Source organism: Vanellus vanellus (genome assembly GCF_965231255.1).
Source record: "Vanellus vanellus genome assembly, chromosome: 1".
Taxonomy (NCBI): Eukaryota; Metazoa; Chordata; class Aves; order Charadriiformes; family Charadriidae; genus Vanellus; species Vanellus vanellus.
In genome coordinates, this window is record NC_138905.1 from 104,417,457 (window position 1) to 104,433,025 (window position 15,569).

Here is a 15,569-nt window from a genome sequence, read left to right on the forward strand (position 1 = left end):
TCCCTTTTGAGGACCTTGCATGGGAATTGTCACAGTGCAGCCTTTTTAAGTGTTGCTACTTCTGCCACGACTCCTCACTGTTTTTACCATGTTGAACAAAGCAAACTTCTTGATCGACAGAAATAACCTGGAGGGTTGGTTTGTTTGTTTGTTTTAGTCTTTCTCAGTGCCTCCTGTGACTGTTGAGGTATTTTGAATAGCAAAGGATTTGAGATGACTGCAACTTGTTCTAGAAAAATTAGCATAGGGGATTCACTGTTTCAAAGCCACTTGACAGTGAAAGGATACATTTTACAAATGCTGGATAATTAAAGTTCCTTCTGTGTTTGTCTGAGTTAAGATGCTGGTATTTGGCATCTTAATGAGATTTTTCCTACAGAAAATACAGATGTGGATTCTCCGGAGTCTGCATAGGTGCACTTAACCTCAGTGGCATTGCCTGGTTTGCACAAGCTGATGGACAAGAGATGCTAATACCTTGGCTGGCCCTGGTCAGAAAAACGGCTCGGTAGATGTAGACTGAGCTTCTTTGTGCTGATCTGATTCTACTTCTCCCCTTTTGCTTTGCAAATGAAAAAGCTTTCTAGCTGCCAGCCTTGCAAATTCACCTTGGGATCTGTAAGTCAGACTCTGTTCTCTCCTGCTTATTTATAATCAATAGTAACTGTGACTCAGCTCTGGTAGTCATGGTGCAGTTGAATACAGAAAGTGGGGTTGCCATTTTTAGTTTTCTTCACCTCCCCCTCCTCTTTTTTTTCCTTTTTTCTTTTAAACTTTCAAATCATCCTCCACCTTTGTTTGAAAGAATGAAATAGACTTTATTCATACATGCTTGGCTGCTCTTCCTCTCTAGTAACATGGGAGGAAACAGTCTGCTGTTCAAATTATCTCATCCCAGATGGCTGCGCAGCCGGAGTGTGGAGAGACTTAAAAGGTAAACCCAGCAGATGGTGAACTTCTGAAACGCAAAGTAATGCGCCTGCTAAATCAAAACTTTAAAATACTTGAAATCTGTTTGTTTTAAAGTAGTAGACTGTTGCAGACAGGTCATCTGTGAAATACAATGGCAGTTTTAAGCATGGTCCAAATAAACTCAAGCTTTATAGCTGTATCATGGGCTAGCTAATCTACAAAAAGAACCTGACAAGCAAGTAGCCAGCCTTAAGAGTTTAGTCCTGACCTCCTAGTGATATCTAATGGGTAACGTTTCAGAAGACAGACCAGTATGTGGAGATCTAATCTGTATCAATCTCGGTTTGTATTTGAATGCTGGTTGTGCTTCTGATACAATTTGTGTATCCTGACTTGGAGTAGATGTAGTGCCTGACTCTTCCTGAGGGTAAGTGTGAATCCTAAACACGCTGCTTAGACTTGGAGCACAGCATTTGTTGTGCTAAAGTGTTGGGGCTATTACAAATATGGTACATACAAGACTTAATTTTGCAGGGTTTGGTATGCTGACCATCTACCATGTCAGTTTTCATCCTGGTGGCAGAAGAAGCTACATTTCACTGCTGGTGGTCTTCTGCACTTATGATGCAGAAGCCTTGGCAGGCTGTTGGCTGAAACCTGTTCACTGTTTTGATATTTATCAAGGAGAAATGATCCATGTTTGATGTAGGCCTGTATTTAGAAAAACACACTTCACTGTATTGATTGGTAGTAACTCTTAACCTAAAAAAGGTAAGTTGTCTTGCACATGTGCTGTGTGCCATCTTTTGGGTGAGCTGACCTCTACTTTAAAGACTTTTTTTTTTCCCATTTTTAGCCAGTCCACATAACTTCCAGTTATTTCTGTTCATGCTGTTGTTGTGGTAGATGTGTAACACCTAGCTTTATCATGCTTTTTCTGCTTAAGGTTAAAGCGCATTATCAGGAGTGTTCTTCAGGCCCTAAAAACCCCTGAACTGCTAGCTTTATTATGTTGGCTTTATTGGCAAATATACCAAGCTTACTGTCTTCTTGATGTCCTTTTGACTTTCAACCAGCAAACCTTTCATGCTGAGGTGTAGGTCCTCATGGCCTCAGTAGGTGCTCAAGTTTTAAGCTTATGATTGGTTTTGTTTGAGTCAGAGCATGAGGCAGGAAAGAAAAGTGATGCTGTTTTGTCTGGGATACTGGAAACTTTAAAAGAAGATGTTTTACATGAGGAGAAAGCAAATTTAAGTTGACATACCAACATGGGAAGGACATAGATCTGGTGGAGTGAGCCCAGAGGAGGGCCATAAAGATGATCTGAGAGCTGGAACACCTCGGGGAGGGGAAGGACTCTATCAGGGAGTGTAGCAATACGATGAGAGGTAACAGTTTTAAACTGAAAGAGGGTAGATTTAGATTAGATATTAGGAAGAAATTCTTTACTCTTGAGGGTGGTGAGACACTGGAACAGGTTGCCTAGAGAAGTTGTGGCTGCCCCATCCCTGGAGGTGTTCAAGGCCAGGCTGGATGGGGCTTTGAGCAACCTGGTCTAGTGGGAGGTGTTGGAGGGGGGCAGGGGGGTTGGAACTAGATGGTCTTTAAGGTACCCTCCAACTCAAACGATTCTATGGTATTTTCTGCCAATTACCTACTATACTAACATTGCCTTAAATGAAACATACTATATGAGAATAGGTTTGCAATGCAAAATGAAAAAAAAGTCTTTTAGGTTTAAGTTGACCACCCTGTATTAACTGGATTAGACTAAAATAGCAAGGGAGCAGATGAGTTGGAGTTGCTAACCCAAGTTAAAGTTTGAGGGAACTTTGAGGCTGACTGCTGCTCATGTCAGCAGTTCTCATATTAACAGCCCAGGGTAAGAAAGTTTTGGATTTCTTCTCTCCCCCCTCCCCCCCTCCCTGGATTTGTCTTTCCCAGGTTTTGCAAAGAGTTGGCCTATTCATGCAAATGCACTGGTTCCTTAGGGAAATTCTTGATTTCTAGAAATTTTTATTCCATGTTCTCAGAAATGCCTCAGCTCTTCCATGCTGTGTTTGCAGTTCAGCACTTCCCACTTACTTGGGTCCTTTGGTCTGAAATCTCTTCCACCGTCCCACCAGTCCTCTTCCGAAATCATTATTTACGCTTGTTGTGATCAGAAATAACTCCTCCTTCATACTGTGGGCCACGACTACCATGGAGTTGCTCAGTGGGATGAGACCAATGTGGGGCCCAACCACTTTCACAGAGAGGGGAAGGATGAGGCTGGAGCAGGGCAGAGAGGGTACTGTAGAAACCCCGTAAGAGACAATGATGAAATAACCTGTTCCCAGTGGAGGCTTCTTCCTAGCCACTGCCAAGAAGCTGGCCTGTTTTTCTGAGGTCTTCTGCTGTTACTGAAATACGTATGTTACCCTGCCTAGAATGATTTAATGGTGTGAATGTAGTACCTTTAACAATCTTACATGTACTAGGGCAGCTTGTGCTGCTGAGTTCTTTGGGTCTTGACCGTGTTGCCATTTTTAACCCGGCTGCTGCTCAGTTTTGCTGGGAGATGCTCCTACCTCTTGTTTAAGAGAAGTTACATGAATTCTTGCTTTGTCTACTGGTATGGCCAAAGCTTCTGATGCTGTTCCCTGATACCCCTTTCCCAAGCAGTCCATGCCTCACCAATAACTTGGAATTGTATGCCTCATGTTTCCATCACGGTTCTCCAAACACTTTATACCGTGCATAAGAGAGCTTGATTAGAGCAGAACGCACTGTTCTTAAGCAAGGGTAGGCCATTGATTTTTATATAATGGTATTATGGTTTTAGGCTGTATAAAAACTTGGTGGAAAATAATAATGTTTTGTTTGCTTTTTTTGACAGCTTCTAATAGCAGTTCAGTGAGACCTCCAGCAATGTATTTAGTATTCAAATTATTCTGTTCACTGTGCGTAGTGTCAACATATAATTGTGGTGGGGGCAGGCTAATGAAAGAGTAGAGGTAAATCCAGCCCACGCTTCTCAGGGAGAAGGTACTGTAGTGCCTCCAGTCACATATCTGTCAATGACTTACATTAACATCACCGCAGTCCCTTTTGCTAAGTGAGAAGGGGTAATGCAGGGCTGTTTATAAGTGGTCCCCCTGTTTTAGCCTTTAGATATCCCAAAGAAAGTAGGTCAGGATCGAAGTTTTATTTACCGATTGAAAAAAATGGGGATTTTGGCAACTTAGTACTGTCTCACAGGAAAAAGTGACATCATCTCAGCTAGAAGTACTTCTGTGGGCTATGCTGGTGTATTCCTGTTTCAGCAAGTGCAAAATAGATGCAATGCTGCTCAAAGCTGAAGTCAATACAGCTCCCTGGACGTCCTTGTTTAAAGCGCATTAAGCAGAGTTCACAAAGAGTGCATGTTCTTGTACTTGGCCCACTGTGGTTATTTTGCATGTTCACAGCAGAATGTCCATAATTACATGAGTACAGGGAAGAGGTTTGAAGGCTTTCTGTCCCTTTGGAGAGGTTTTATGTGCATAAAAATGCCCTTAAGATGGGGTAGACAAATGCTATGCAATTTGGGAGGTTCATCCATCAGCAGAGCAACCTTCTGACATGACAAACGAAAGGGAAAGGTACAGTGGCTTCTGCAGTTTGCCATACATAAAAGCAATCATTATGTCAAAGTTCTCAAGTCTGATAGCTTGAAGCAAGCTGGGCTTCATCCCACAGTCCCAGCATTTGAGGAACAGGTATGTCTTCTCTCATATTCCTGAAGCAGCAGGGCAATTTAAACAGGTCTGTTCTCCCTTGCTGTTTTCAGTCTCTCTGCTTTTGTGTGGATAGCTCAGAAGTGAACTTGAGCCCTTCTGTTACGTGGCTTCTTTCATCTTGACGCTAACAGTGAAAAGTGACACTGTGCCACCCTGTGTCTGGTAGGAAAAAGTCACCTCATCTAAAATATCTTTAGAACAGGGAAGGCTGGCAGGAATATAAAGAAAAATAGTCAAAGTTGTGACAATAAACTAATTTTAATTTAAGACAACTTAGTTTGCTGGTTCCCTTCTGTTTGGGTGCACAGGTTATTGTACTCCTCTGGACTGACTGAGTACTGTGAAAGAACTTCTAGAAATTCTTCAAGTGGGCAGAGACCTGCTCTACATCCTTTCACCAGTTGTTCCTGTAATGGCAAAGAGACAAAATGACAGATCTCGTGCATTGCCAAAGCCCTTTTTTGCTAATACTGATGCATTCTGCAGCAGGGAAATAGGCTAGTTGAGGCAAAGATGCAGAGAGGTGGAGGTTCAAAGTCTTTGCCTAAACTCACACTAGATCAATAGGCAGCTCAATAGAAAAGATATCTTGGCTACCACAGATATGCTCTAGGTGTCTTACCCTGCTATCTGGCTTGATGGCATGTTCAGAACAAGTCTTGTTTCACAGCTTTACATGCATGTATGGCAAAACCAAAAGCCCAAGGTTTATAATGTGGACCTCCCCTGGGATCTTACCTCTCCATGGTAACACATGCGAACAAACCACTCTTTGGACTGTCGGTGCTGATACAATTCCAGGATCAGATCTGCAGCATAAGGTGGCCACTTGTGATCAAAGGTGCCCAGTGCCACCAGGAGAGCAGTAAGGGTAATGTCATGAGAAGCATAGAGAATGAGCTTTCTGATAAAAAAGGAAGGGAGAAAAAGAAAAACAAAACCTAAACCTAAAGCGTAAGCTGTGTTCTTCCATGGATAGCCAGATACTCATGCTACAATAAGGCATCCAAGGCTCAGGGCTAGCGTCTTGATTACACAAATAGCATGCTGCACATACAATCTACCTCAGAAAAAGCAAATATGGTACTCATGCTTTTCCTAGCAGATAAGCACTCATTTACCCACGCATTCAACATCTTTCTGAATAGCTTTTCACACTGACAGCAAGTCAGGATTTATAACAATTAGAGTAAGAGATCTGTCCTGTACCTGGCCTTTTCAGCTGGAGATGAGGGATCTACTGCTTTCGTAATGTTCTTCTGTAAAGTACAGAGAAGACGACCAACATTCATCTGAAGAACTTCTCTATAAAAGAAGCAGAAATAAATCTACTAGGCTTTAAACTTTCGCATCAAATAATTTCAAAGGAACACCTGGGAACCTGCTATTCTTTTACAAATTGGTAACATGTACTGAGTGTAGCTAAGAACTATTAAACGCAATTCCAATGGTTACTTATTTCAGCAGCTGCAGTCACCACAGAGATTCTGCTGTGATTGCACATTGGCAGTGGATAGGTGTTAACAGTCTCATGAAGTGTGGCCCCCATAAAGGAGAACTGAGAAACTCCTCAATGTTCTTTATACTATTTTGTTTCTGTAGTCATGATTTTTGGATGCATAGTTTTCAGTAAGGAAAGACTACTGTAGTTGACTGCAAAACAGCAACTGAAGTGGTTGGGGTCTTTGGTGGGAAGGGGAGGGTGGGATTCAAGAAGCTGGTGGCTGTATTTAAAAATTAGTTTTTATCCCTCTATTGAACAAAGAGAAGATCTTTAGACAACTTCTGGTATTAAGAAACTCCCTCTACCTAATGAATACATCAGTAGAAATGGAGGATGAGTTGTGACTGTGGCTCTGCCAGGTGTTGTGGGAGTGGGGGAAATCAGTATTTGAAATGTCTAATACAAGTTAAAGAAAAGGCTAAGGGAAACTGCCCTAACAGAAGAGGCAGTCCAATACCACTACCTGAGCAGAGCTGGTGAATGTGGCAGCTGTGAATGAATCTGAAAGGAAAATGCCTGCTTAGGCTAGCAACTCAGACACCTTTAACAACTGTGGAGGAGGTAATTAACTGCATGTAGTAACAGATTCTTTTGCAAGTAGTTACATGTGTGCAGGCCCCGGCATCACCTTTTCCACTAGTATCAACAGTTCTCAGCCCAGCTGTGTAGGTGCCATCCTTGGGATAAACTTCCCCGGTTGGAATTCGGATTATAGATGTGTGTCTGTAAGGGCAGGCTCAGGTGGGAAGGGTCTCCTGTTCTCTTCTGCTTTTGACTTTGACCCAGATTCACTTAAACTGTGGCAATTGAGGCATTCACTGCCTACCTCAGTGGCTTACTACTGTTCCTTGGAGACTACAACTGTCAGCAAAACAGGACCTAAGTCCACATCTTGGCCTCCTCACTTTGGACTCTCTTTTTCCTAGCTCATCTTCCTGACTCAAGGCACTGGATTTTACATTGAGATGGCTGAGGCACAAACCTCCTGAGGGGGCAGTCGCCTCTGGTGGGGGAACGCAGCAGATCAGAAAGGACTTCTGTCTGCCGCAGTAAGCTGGTGTAGCTTATCCACCCTGGGTATACCTAAGACAATCCCCAAGTCTGGAGGGATAGATACAGGTAATCACCTTGAACCGTCTTCCAGAAGGAAAAGCAGTGAGTCAACAGCTCGACGCTCAACTGTCTCCTGAAAGTTCTTCAACACAGGGCAGCTTGGCAAATTGTGCACCTGGAAGGAGAAGATGCAGCATAACAAGAGGGTTTGCCCCTTTCTGAACCCAGCCTGAAAACATATAGAATCATAGAATGGTTTAGGTTGGAAGAGACCTTAAAGACTGTCTAGTTTCAAGCCCCCAGTCACGACAGGGACACCTTCCACTAGACCAGGTTGCTCCAAAGCCCCATCCAGCATGGCCTTGAACAACTCCAGGATGGGGCATCCACAGTTTCTCTAGGCAACCTGTTCCAGTGCCTCACCACCCTCACAGTGAAGAATTTCTTCCCAATATCTAGTCTAAATCTACCCTCTTCTGGTTTGAAGCCGTTACCCCTCCCCCTATTACTACATGCCTTTGTAAAGAGTTCTTCTCAGCTTTCTTGTAGGCCCCCTTCAGATACTGGAAAGCTGCTATGAAGTCTTCCTGAAGCCTTCTCTTTTCCAGGCTGAACAACCCCAACTCAGCCTGTCTTCATAGGAGAGGTCCTCCAGCCCTCTGATCATCTTCATGGCCCTCCTTTGGGCTCACTCCAACAGGTCCATATCCTTCTTATGTTGGGTTCTCCATAGCTGGATGCAGTACTCAGGTGGGCTCTCATGAGAGCAGAGGGGCAGAATCACCTCCCTCGACCTGCTGGCCACATTCTTTTGATGCAGCCCAGAATACAGTTGGCTTTTTGGGCTGCGAGCACACATTGCCAGCTCATGTTGAGCTTCTCCTCAACGCCCCCTCCCCCCCCCCCCCCCTCTCCTCCCCAAGTCCTTCTCAGGGCTGCTCTCTCAATCCATTCTTTGCCTAGCCTGTATTTTTTGCATGGGATTGCCTCGACCCGCGTGCAGGACCTTGCACTTGGCCTTGTTGAACTTCATGAGGTTTGTGCTCTCAAGCCTGTCAAGGTTCCTCTGGATGGCATCCCTTCCCGCTAGCGTGTCAATGCATGGATGACCGCCCACAGAAAACAGCTGTTCATGTTACAGCATTGGTACTACAGTATTCACATGAAAAGTTCTAGGATGGTTTTAAACATATGGACTTGCTCTGTGTACCAAAAGGATGGATGTTTGTTCTTGAGGATACATTTCTGTGTGAAGGGAGTGTAATGCCTTGAGCTATTCAACCAACAGCCAGACTAATTACTATTAGCTCCAGCAAAAAAGAGGTACTAAGTGGGGTAGAAATGTGCCCAGCTTCCTTCCAGTAGCAGAAGCAATCTGGCTCATGGGCAGCATGCTGGAACCAGGATTAAGATGACTCTTAGGTGGTAACTGCCAGAAAAGGGAAAGCACTTTGTAATAGGCTAAGCAAGGCCCAACTACTCTCTTAGCTCTACTTCATTACACTTGAAAGAGATACTGGATTTCAAGGTAAGAACATAAATACTGGAGATGAGTATTCATCCATCCTAGAGCAAGGCAGACTCCATGTCTTGCTTTTTAAAAAGGCCATGCTACTTCTATAAACTTTCCAGACTGCATAGAAAGGTACTGGGGTACCCACTGGTGTCAATGGGTGTTGGCACTCCATGGTTTCCTCCATAAGTGTGGCAGAGGGATTTTTCTTTCTGTGACAGTGCAATGGAAATGCTCAACTCACCTGCTCAGCAAAAATGTTATCAAGGAGGAGAAAAAAATCGACAGACTTATCGCCATCTATACCCATCTTCTCCTTAATTGTTTTCAAGTCATCAGAGATACCTGGCTGTTGCAGAGCATTCTTCAACTTATGCCTGTCAGGGAATTAAGAAAACAAAATGAAACAAAAGCTTTTAACGCATCAGACTCTCTATTTTTCAGGTTGTGTGACCCCAGCCCAGTGGAATTGTCTCACATTAGTGAGGGGCAGAAGAGAAGCACCACAGGACACTGAGGGATTCCTGATGTTGGGAGTCCAAGTTGCAGATTGGACAGACACTGTGTCTAGATGGCAAAGATCAGAGCTGGCTATCTGCTCTCACGCAGGTGAGGGAAAAAATTAAGATGAGATGTGAACACCTCAGAAGTGGTTCCCATAAGCAAGGGCTGTGTATCAGTTAACAGATCTGGTCATACTGGAACAGTACAAGTCTGTGTCTTCAGGGAGTAGACTTTAACTGCCTCATGAAAGAAAAAAGGGTAGAAGCTTTGAACTGATTGCTGTATGGTGTGGGAAAATGGAAACACCTAGATACTCACTTGTAGCTTAAATTCACGTCTCACTTTGTTAGAAGCCATTTGCCTCCTTATACTGTTTTAAATTTTATTTTTAAAAGTTTAGCTGAGAATATCCATGTTGGCCATGTCCTTCAAGCAGAACATGTTGCTTGGGTTTTGTTCCCTCTGTTGGGGAGGAGACGGAAAAAGTTTTTTTAAGTTTGCTTTTTATTTTTTGAGGAACATCTCTAGTTTCTGTTTGAAATCAAACGCACTAGAAGTTCTGGCATAGGTAGCCTATAAGCTGAGGCAGTGCTTCTTACTGCAGGTTAAAAAAATCCACCTTGACATGGTCACAAAAATGTGCTCAGTTGGTGAGCTGCGGGGAGGGAGTGGAAGGGCTTGCAGTTTACTCCCTTTTTGCACAGTTGATGTTACTAGATGTGGGCCATCATGTTAGCACTGTCAAGAGTAACCCTTTGCCTGCAGAGTCAAGCATTATGTGAGCTTTTGCAAGTGAATTCTGTTAACTCTTGAATTTTGGACAAAAATATGCTAACGTATAATGCTACCAAACTAATATATTTGCCCCTCTTGTTCAATTTCCGTCTCATGCCCAACCTGGCACAGGCATTTTGAGTACTTGACTCTGCAAACGTGAGTGTTCTTTCTGTGTAGGATGTTCATTATTTTACTTCATTAGTCTTTGTTAAACATGTCAAAGCTGAGCATATTTCAGTTTCTTCAAAGTATAAGTGTGACAGGAATGCTGTAATAACCCCCAAACCAGAAGCTGAATATAAAAAGGAGGCCCAATATGTACACGCTTGAGAGGCTTATTAAGGGATGTAGGTGACATTAATTCTGCCCTGCAGCAATGCCACAGAATAGCTGTATATTAGCTAATAATGAGTGTTTGCTAGACAGAGACTAAATTAAATTGGTCTTTCAAGAAAAAGTCTATTTTTTTTTTTTTCTCCTGGTGCCACTGCTTGGTATATGACTCTGCTCACCGAGTATTTTATACAACTAGCTAACTGTTCCCAAAGAACAGTAAGTGGCAGGGGAAGAAATTGGAAAATGGGAAGAAAACGTGCTGTTTTAAATTACTACTGCTGAAATGAAACAGCAGTGAAATCATATGGGGAGGTATGGCTGGCAATTTACCTGCTCAAGCATTTCAGGCGCTGGCAGTTGTTGTAATTGGGGTAGAGGATGTCAGAGCTTGCTTCATCAGTGACAATGACAACAGATCCTGTGGAATGAGAGGGAAGCTTCTGTGATCACTAGTGCATCTGGGTGTCTTTAGAGTGCTTTAATCACCCCCACAGTCTTTATCCTCCAGTCCATTGTTGTCAAGTAGCAATTCCCCCTGAGCCATCACCTGCAAGACAAGCCACTGTGCTTGTTTCTGTGCACACACAGCATTTAATTCCACAGGGATGTCTGCTGTGCACCTTGTAAAGCTTTGAGTTGTGTGTTCATTTCTCCTAGTGTTTGTATGTGACAAAATTTGGTTACTGTGTCATGAGGAGTAAGGAACTCTGGCAAGTCACTCTTGCTATTTTTTCCTGGAACTGAACACAGAGGGAGCAGAAGCGAGATCTTCGAAACCAAAGCGTATTTCTAGGACGTACAAGTAGCTATCAGATAGATTCTGATGTATCAGATAGATATAGCTGAAAGTTACTCCAGATACCAAACTTGTAAAGGGTCTTGGTACTCCTATGGCTGACATACTTGGGTTTCTCTGAGAAACTTTTTTCAGATGTGCGTCTTGTGAACATTGGATCTGAAACCTTTTGCCCTCTTGATTCTGAAGCGGGTCAGTGCTAACCTCCTCCATGGGTCTGAAATTGAAGCACTCTTGGCAACAGATCCAAGCTAAGCATCAGCAGAAAGCTACACAAAGAGAAGGAGCAAGTGACAAGTCGATAAATAACATACAGAACCAGGAGGGTATGGGGAAGAGGGCCAGGAGTGAAGAATTGGGGAAGAAGTAACACCCAGAAGCCAGAGTAAGTTAGGATGTGCAAGATATGTGCATCTAGGGAAGACTGAGAAAGGAAAGGCAATAGTCAGAAGCCTCCCCAACCTTCTTTCTGCTGTTGGTACAGCCCAGCTAGCAGGCACCGTGTGGACTCCAGATTCCGGAAAATATTAGTGGAACGGATGCTGAAAGAAAGAAAGGAGTTTGTGAGGTAGCACTTTCTCCTTCATGCGGACACAGCTGCAGCTGGGAAGGACTTACTGGAACTAAGGGTTCTGCTTTCACTGTGGCTTTGGAAACCTGTGGTGGGGTTCATCTAGCCTTGCTGTACTATCTTAAAAAAAAAAAAAAAAAGACACATATATCTGAACTGCCCTTTTTAAATTGCCTTCAGAGACAGTGGAGATAATAAATTGGTACTTCTCTGATGTGATTTTTATCTCGTCCTAAACCAGACACTCCCAGCATTACTGACGTGAGCAGCAGGGGTGTGTTTTGTGTCACTGAACTTTAGCTATGTAATCTACAGTGAGTTAAATTGTGCTTCAGAAATACCTGTTTCTCTTCACCCGCTATAAAGATGCGGAAAACCACTGTAAATGTCTAAAAGTAGGGTGAGATCAATCTGGCCCTGGTGTCCCTCTGAGGACTGCTGGGAAATTGGATGCTTTGTGTCATGAGCAAGTTCTAGCACTGGGCACTCCAGGCTAAGCAAAGATGAAAGCCCAGGGGCCAGCCAGTCTGCTATATGGTGGAGAAGTATATGCTGGTCAGAAAGTTTCCCTAGCACAGGGCTACTTGTTAGGTGGGAGGAAGCAAGGGAACGTCCAGAGGGGAAATGAGACTCACAAGACCTCAGCAGGCTTAAGCGTCGGTGAGAGAAAGTTGGCTTCTTCCACATAGGTTCTCCTCAGCCTTTCCCCCAGGGCAAACATCTGCTGCATCCCCACTGTTGTCAGCTGTCCTGCAATTGCACCACCCTACGTGCAAAGAAAAGGAAGGATCTCCAGTGGAATATGGAAATCATCAAGTCCACAGAGGGAATGTAAAACCACCATGAAAGACAGCCTCACCTTGAATGTGGTCTTTTTGTATTGCTCCTCATAGGGCGAGGGAGGTTGAGGCCCTCCATTTAGGTCAGTCACCACATAATCAAACTTAGTCTGAGCAGGTACATCTAAAAGACTGGGGTGCCATTCCACCTGTTTAGAAACAAACAAACATCAGTGCTTCTGTGGAAAATGAGGACTTTCAAGACCATTAAACCAATGCTGGGCTGTTACTGTATGCTGCCTTGCCAATAACACAACGCCGACCCAGACAGAACTGATCTCTTCGTACAGCATGTACACAAATGACAGCAGTGCTGCAGCATGGATTTGCTGACCTGCTATGCATCACACACAGATGGTGTGTGTGAAATGCAGTACTTGCTTTCCTCCCCTTTACAGGAGAAGAATCTGTAGGAAATCACTATTGCTGCTCTTTGTTACGCACCGAAAAGCTGCTTTAGCAAACTCCAGGACTAACACCTGCCAGCTGAAGAGGCTGCTGCGTGGGAGGCCATGGGCAGATGGAGCAATCCCAATGGCGACGAGGCAAGTTATCGCATGTTGCCCGGTACCTGTTGTACGGGGGAACGGCTCGGCGCTGGCCGGTATAAAGAGCGAGGTCCTCACGTTATCCTTGATAACTGGTGTTATCTCTGCTGCCGCCCTGGAAGGCCCGTCCCAGCACCCTGCCTCCGAGGGCTGCCTTGCAGCCACAGCGGTGCCTGGTCCTTCCGCCATCGCCGTCCCACTGGGGCCGTGCTACCGCCGTTCCACTTTAACTCCCCGATTCCCACGTTTTTTCCCCAAATTTACTCTGGGAAGGGTGGGCGGGGTGGGATAAAAACCCCATTTTCGGGCTGATGGAAGCAAGGCGGCAGCGGGCACCCTGCCGGCCCGGGCTGAGGGCGCCAGCCGCAGCCCCACGCCCGTCCCGTCCCGTCCCGTCCTCACCGGTGCTGCCCCCGGGAGGGGCCGCAGCGGAGTGCGCGCCCCGTGCCGGAACACCACCTGCACCAGCTTCAGCTCCAGGTCCCGCCGCTCCCCGCCGACGTCCTGGGCGGCGGCCGCCGCTGCCCGCCGCCGCTGCCCCCACAGGGCCAGGCCGCCCAGGAGGCCCAGCCGGCTCCCCCAGCCCATGGCGCCGGCGCTGTCACTGCCGGCACCCGGCGGCGCGGGGGCCGACGGGAAGCGGAGTCCCCCCGCTGCATCCCATGAAGGGCGGCGGGCCGGCGGTGGACTACAGCTCCCAGCGGGCACCGCGCTACGGGGGGGCGGGCTGACGGGGAGCGGCCGTACGCATGCGCGCAGCTTGGGCGTGGGCCCGGGGGGGTGAGGCTCGGCCGGAGTCTGAGGCAGTCGCTTTCGCCGCTTCCTCCTGCTTCTCCTGGAGGGGGGCGGTAGCGCTGGCCCCCTGCAGCTTTCCTGCCTCTGCTGCTGCCGCTTCTTCTCTCCCTCTATTTCGTCTTTCCATATGGAGGCGGGCGGGTGGTCCCTGCGGGCTAATCCCCCGGGTGCGCGCCTGCGGCTTCCCGGGGGGGAGAAGTTCGTACAGACTCATTGAACGGTTTAGGTTGGAAGGGACCTGTGAAGGTCATCGTCCAGCCTCCCCGGCAGTGATCCTGATCTCCACCTGGATCAGGTTGCTCAGAGCCCGCTCCAACCTGACCTTGAATGTTTGCAGGGATGGGCCATCTACCACCTCTCTGGGCAAACTGTTCCAGTGTTTCACCCTGTGTTTGTAAAAACTTTCTTCCTTGTATCTAGTCTAAATCTACCCTCTTATTTTAAGGCCGTTACCCCTTGTTCTGTTGCAACAGGCCTTGCTAAATAGTTTGTCCCTGTCTTTGCTGTAGGCCCCCTTTAGGTACTGGAAGGCTGCCATAAGGTCTCCCCAGAGCCTTCTCTTCTCCAGGCTGAACAAACCCCAGCTCTCTCAGCCTCTCTTCACAGGAGAGGTGCTCCAGCCCTCTGATCATCTTCGTGGCCCTCCTCTGGGCTCACTCCAACAGGTCCATGTCCTTGTGCTGAGGACTCCAAAGCTGGATGCAGTATTCCAGGTGGGGTCTCATGAGAGCAGAGTAGAGGGGCGGAATCACCTCCCTCGACCTGCTGGCCCTGCTGCTTTTGATTCAGCTGAGGATGTGGTTGGCTTTCTGGGCTGTGAAGAAACCTTCTGTAGTTATATTTTCCTCTAACTTTTCCCTCTGAAGGCACGTTCAGCCACGGGAGTAGTGTGTTTCAGTGGAAGAGCCTGTGCTGATGCTTATCAGTGCATTGAATTTAGTGGAGAGGGAAGAGCCTGTGAGGAAGGAGAGGGTCCCTGGGTTACTCCCCATCTGGCTGCTTGCACCCTCCTGTTAACAGCTGTTGATTAGGAAGGAAATTTTGGGGAGGGGAAGATGCTGCATTTATCTCAAGTCACCTGTACACAGTGCTTTGGTCTTTTAATCTGCCTGTGTGGATGTTGCATGAGCAGCAGGAGAATTTTTCCTCCCATTCATATCTTAATGGTGACGTTTTGCTGACAGAAAGAACAGCTTCTTACCCCTGTAGCTTGTTTCTGTCCCCACCTGTACTCGGTCACCCCATTAACCTCACCAGCAAAGGTTTGCAGTTGGTGCTAACTGTGGTGCTGGCATTTTGGTGGTGGTTGTTTAAAACGAGGGCTTTTTCCACTGCGAGTTTGCTAAACAAGGTCTTTTTTAGTTTGGATGCTGAGGTGCAGACACCCCGGGAAGGGGGCAGTGGGCCTTGACCTCGTCTTGTCCGGCCTCTCATTCCTGCCACAGCTTTGGGAACCAACACAACACTGGCATTGCCAGGGCTGGAGATGAGCTGCAGCAGTGAGGCGGGTGAAAGCATGGCCATGCCACGTAGGTAGCCTGATGTCACCTGGAGGGGTTCAGGGTTGTTTGTAACATTGGAGCTGCCTCTTGGCATTCTCTGGCAGCTCTCAGCGAAGCCATCCCAGGGTGAATATGAACCTAGTGCCTGGAGGTGCACA

General features: G+C 46.3%; 1 protein-coding gene across 3 annotated transcripts; it reads right to left on the reverse strand.

Moving 5' to 3' along the window:
• Positions 1–4,080: 4,080 nt before the first annotated feature.
• ACP6 (acid phosphatase 6, lysophosphatidic) lies at positions 4,081–13,702 on the reverse strand (the record flags this gene model as incomplete). 3 transcript variants are annotated; one of them, XM_082484131.1, is made up of 10 exons in its annotated part: positions 4,081–5,080; positions 5,412–5,577; positions 5,883–5,978; positions 7,305–7,405; positions 8,988–9,120; positions 10,691–10,778; positions 11,619–11,698; positions 12,363–12,493; positions 12,587–12,715; positions 13,517–13,702. In XM_082484131.1, 10 exons carry the CDS (start codon positions 13,700–13,702, stop codon positions 4,937–4,939), a joined length of 1,254 nt encoding a protein of 417 aa, XP_082340257.1. In that variant the 3' UTR covers positions 4,081–4,936. The 3 variants fall into 3 exon arrangements, 2 of the variants coding, with proteins under 2 accessions (XP_082340257.1, XP_082340258.1); XM_082484132.1 differs by having other exon boundaries at positions 4,919–5,080; positions 5,412–5,482; XR_014269243.1 differs by having other exon boundaries at positions 5,005–5,080; positions 5,412–5,573.
• Positions 13,703–15,569: the final 1,867 nt, after the last annotated feature.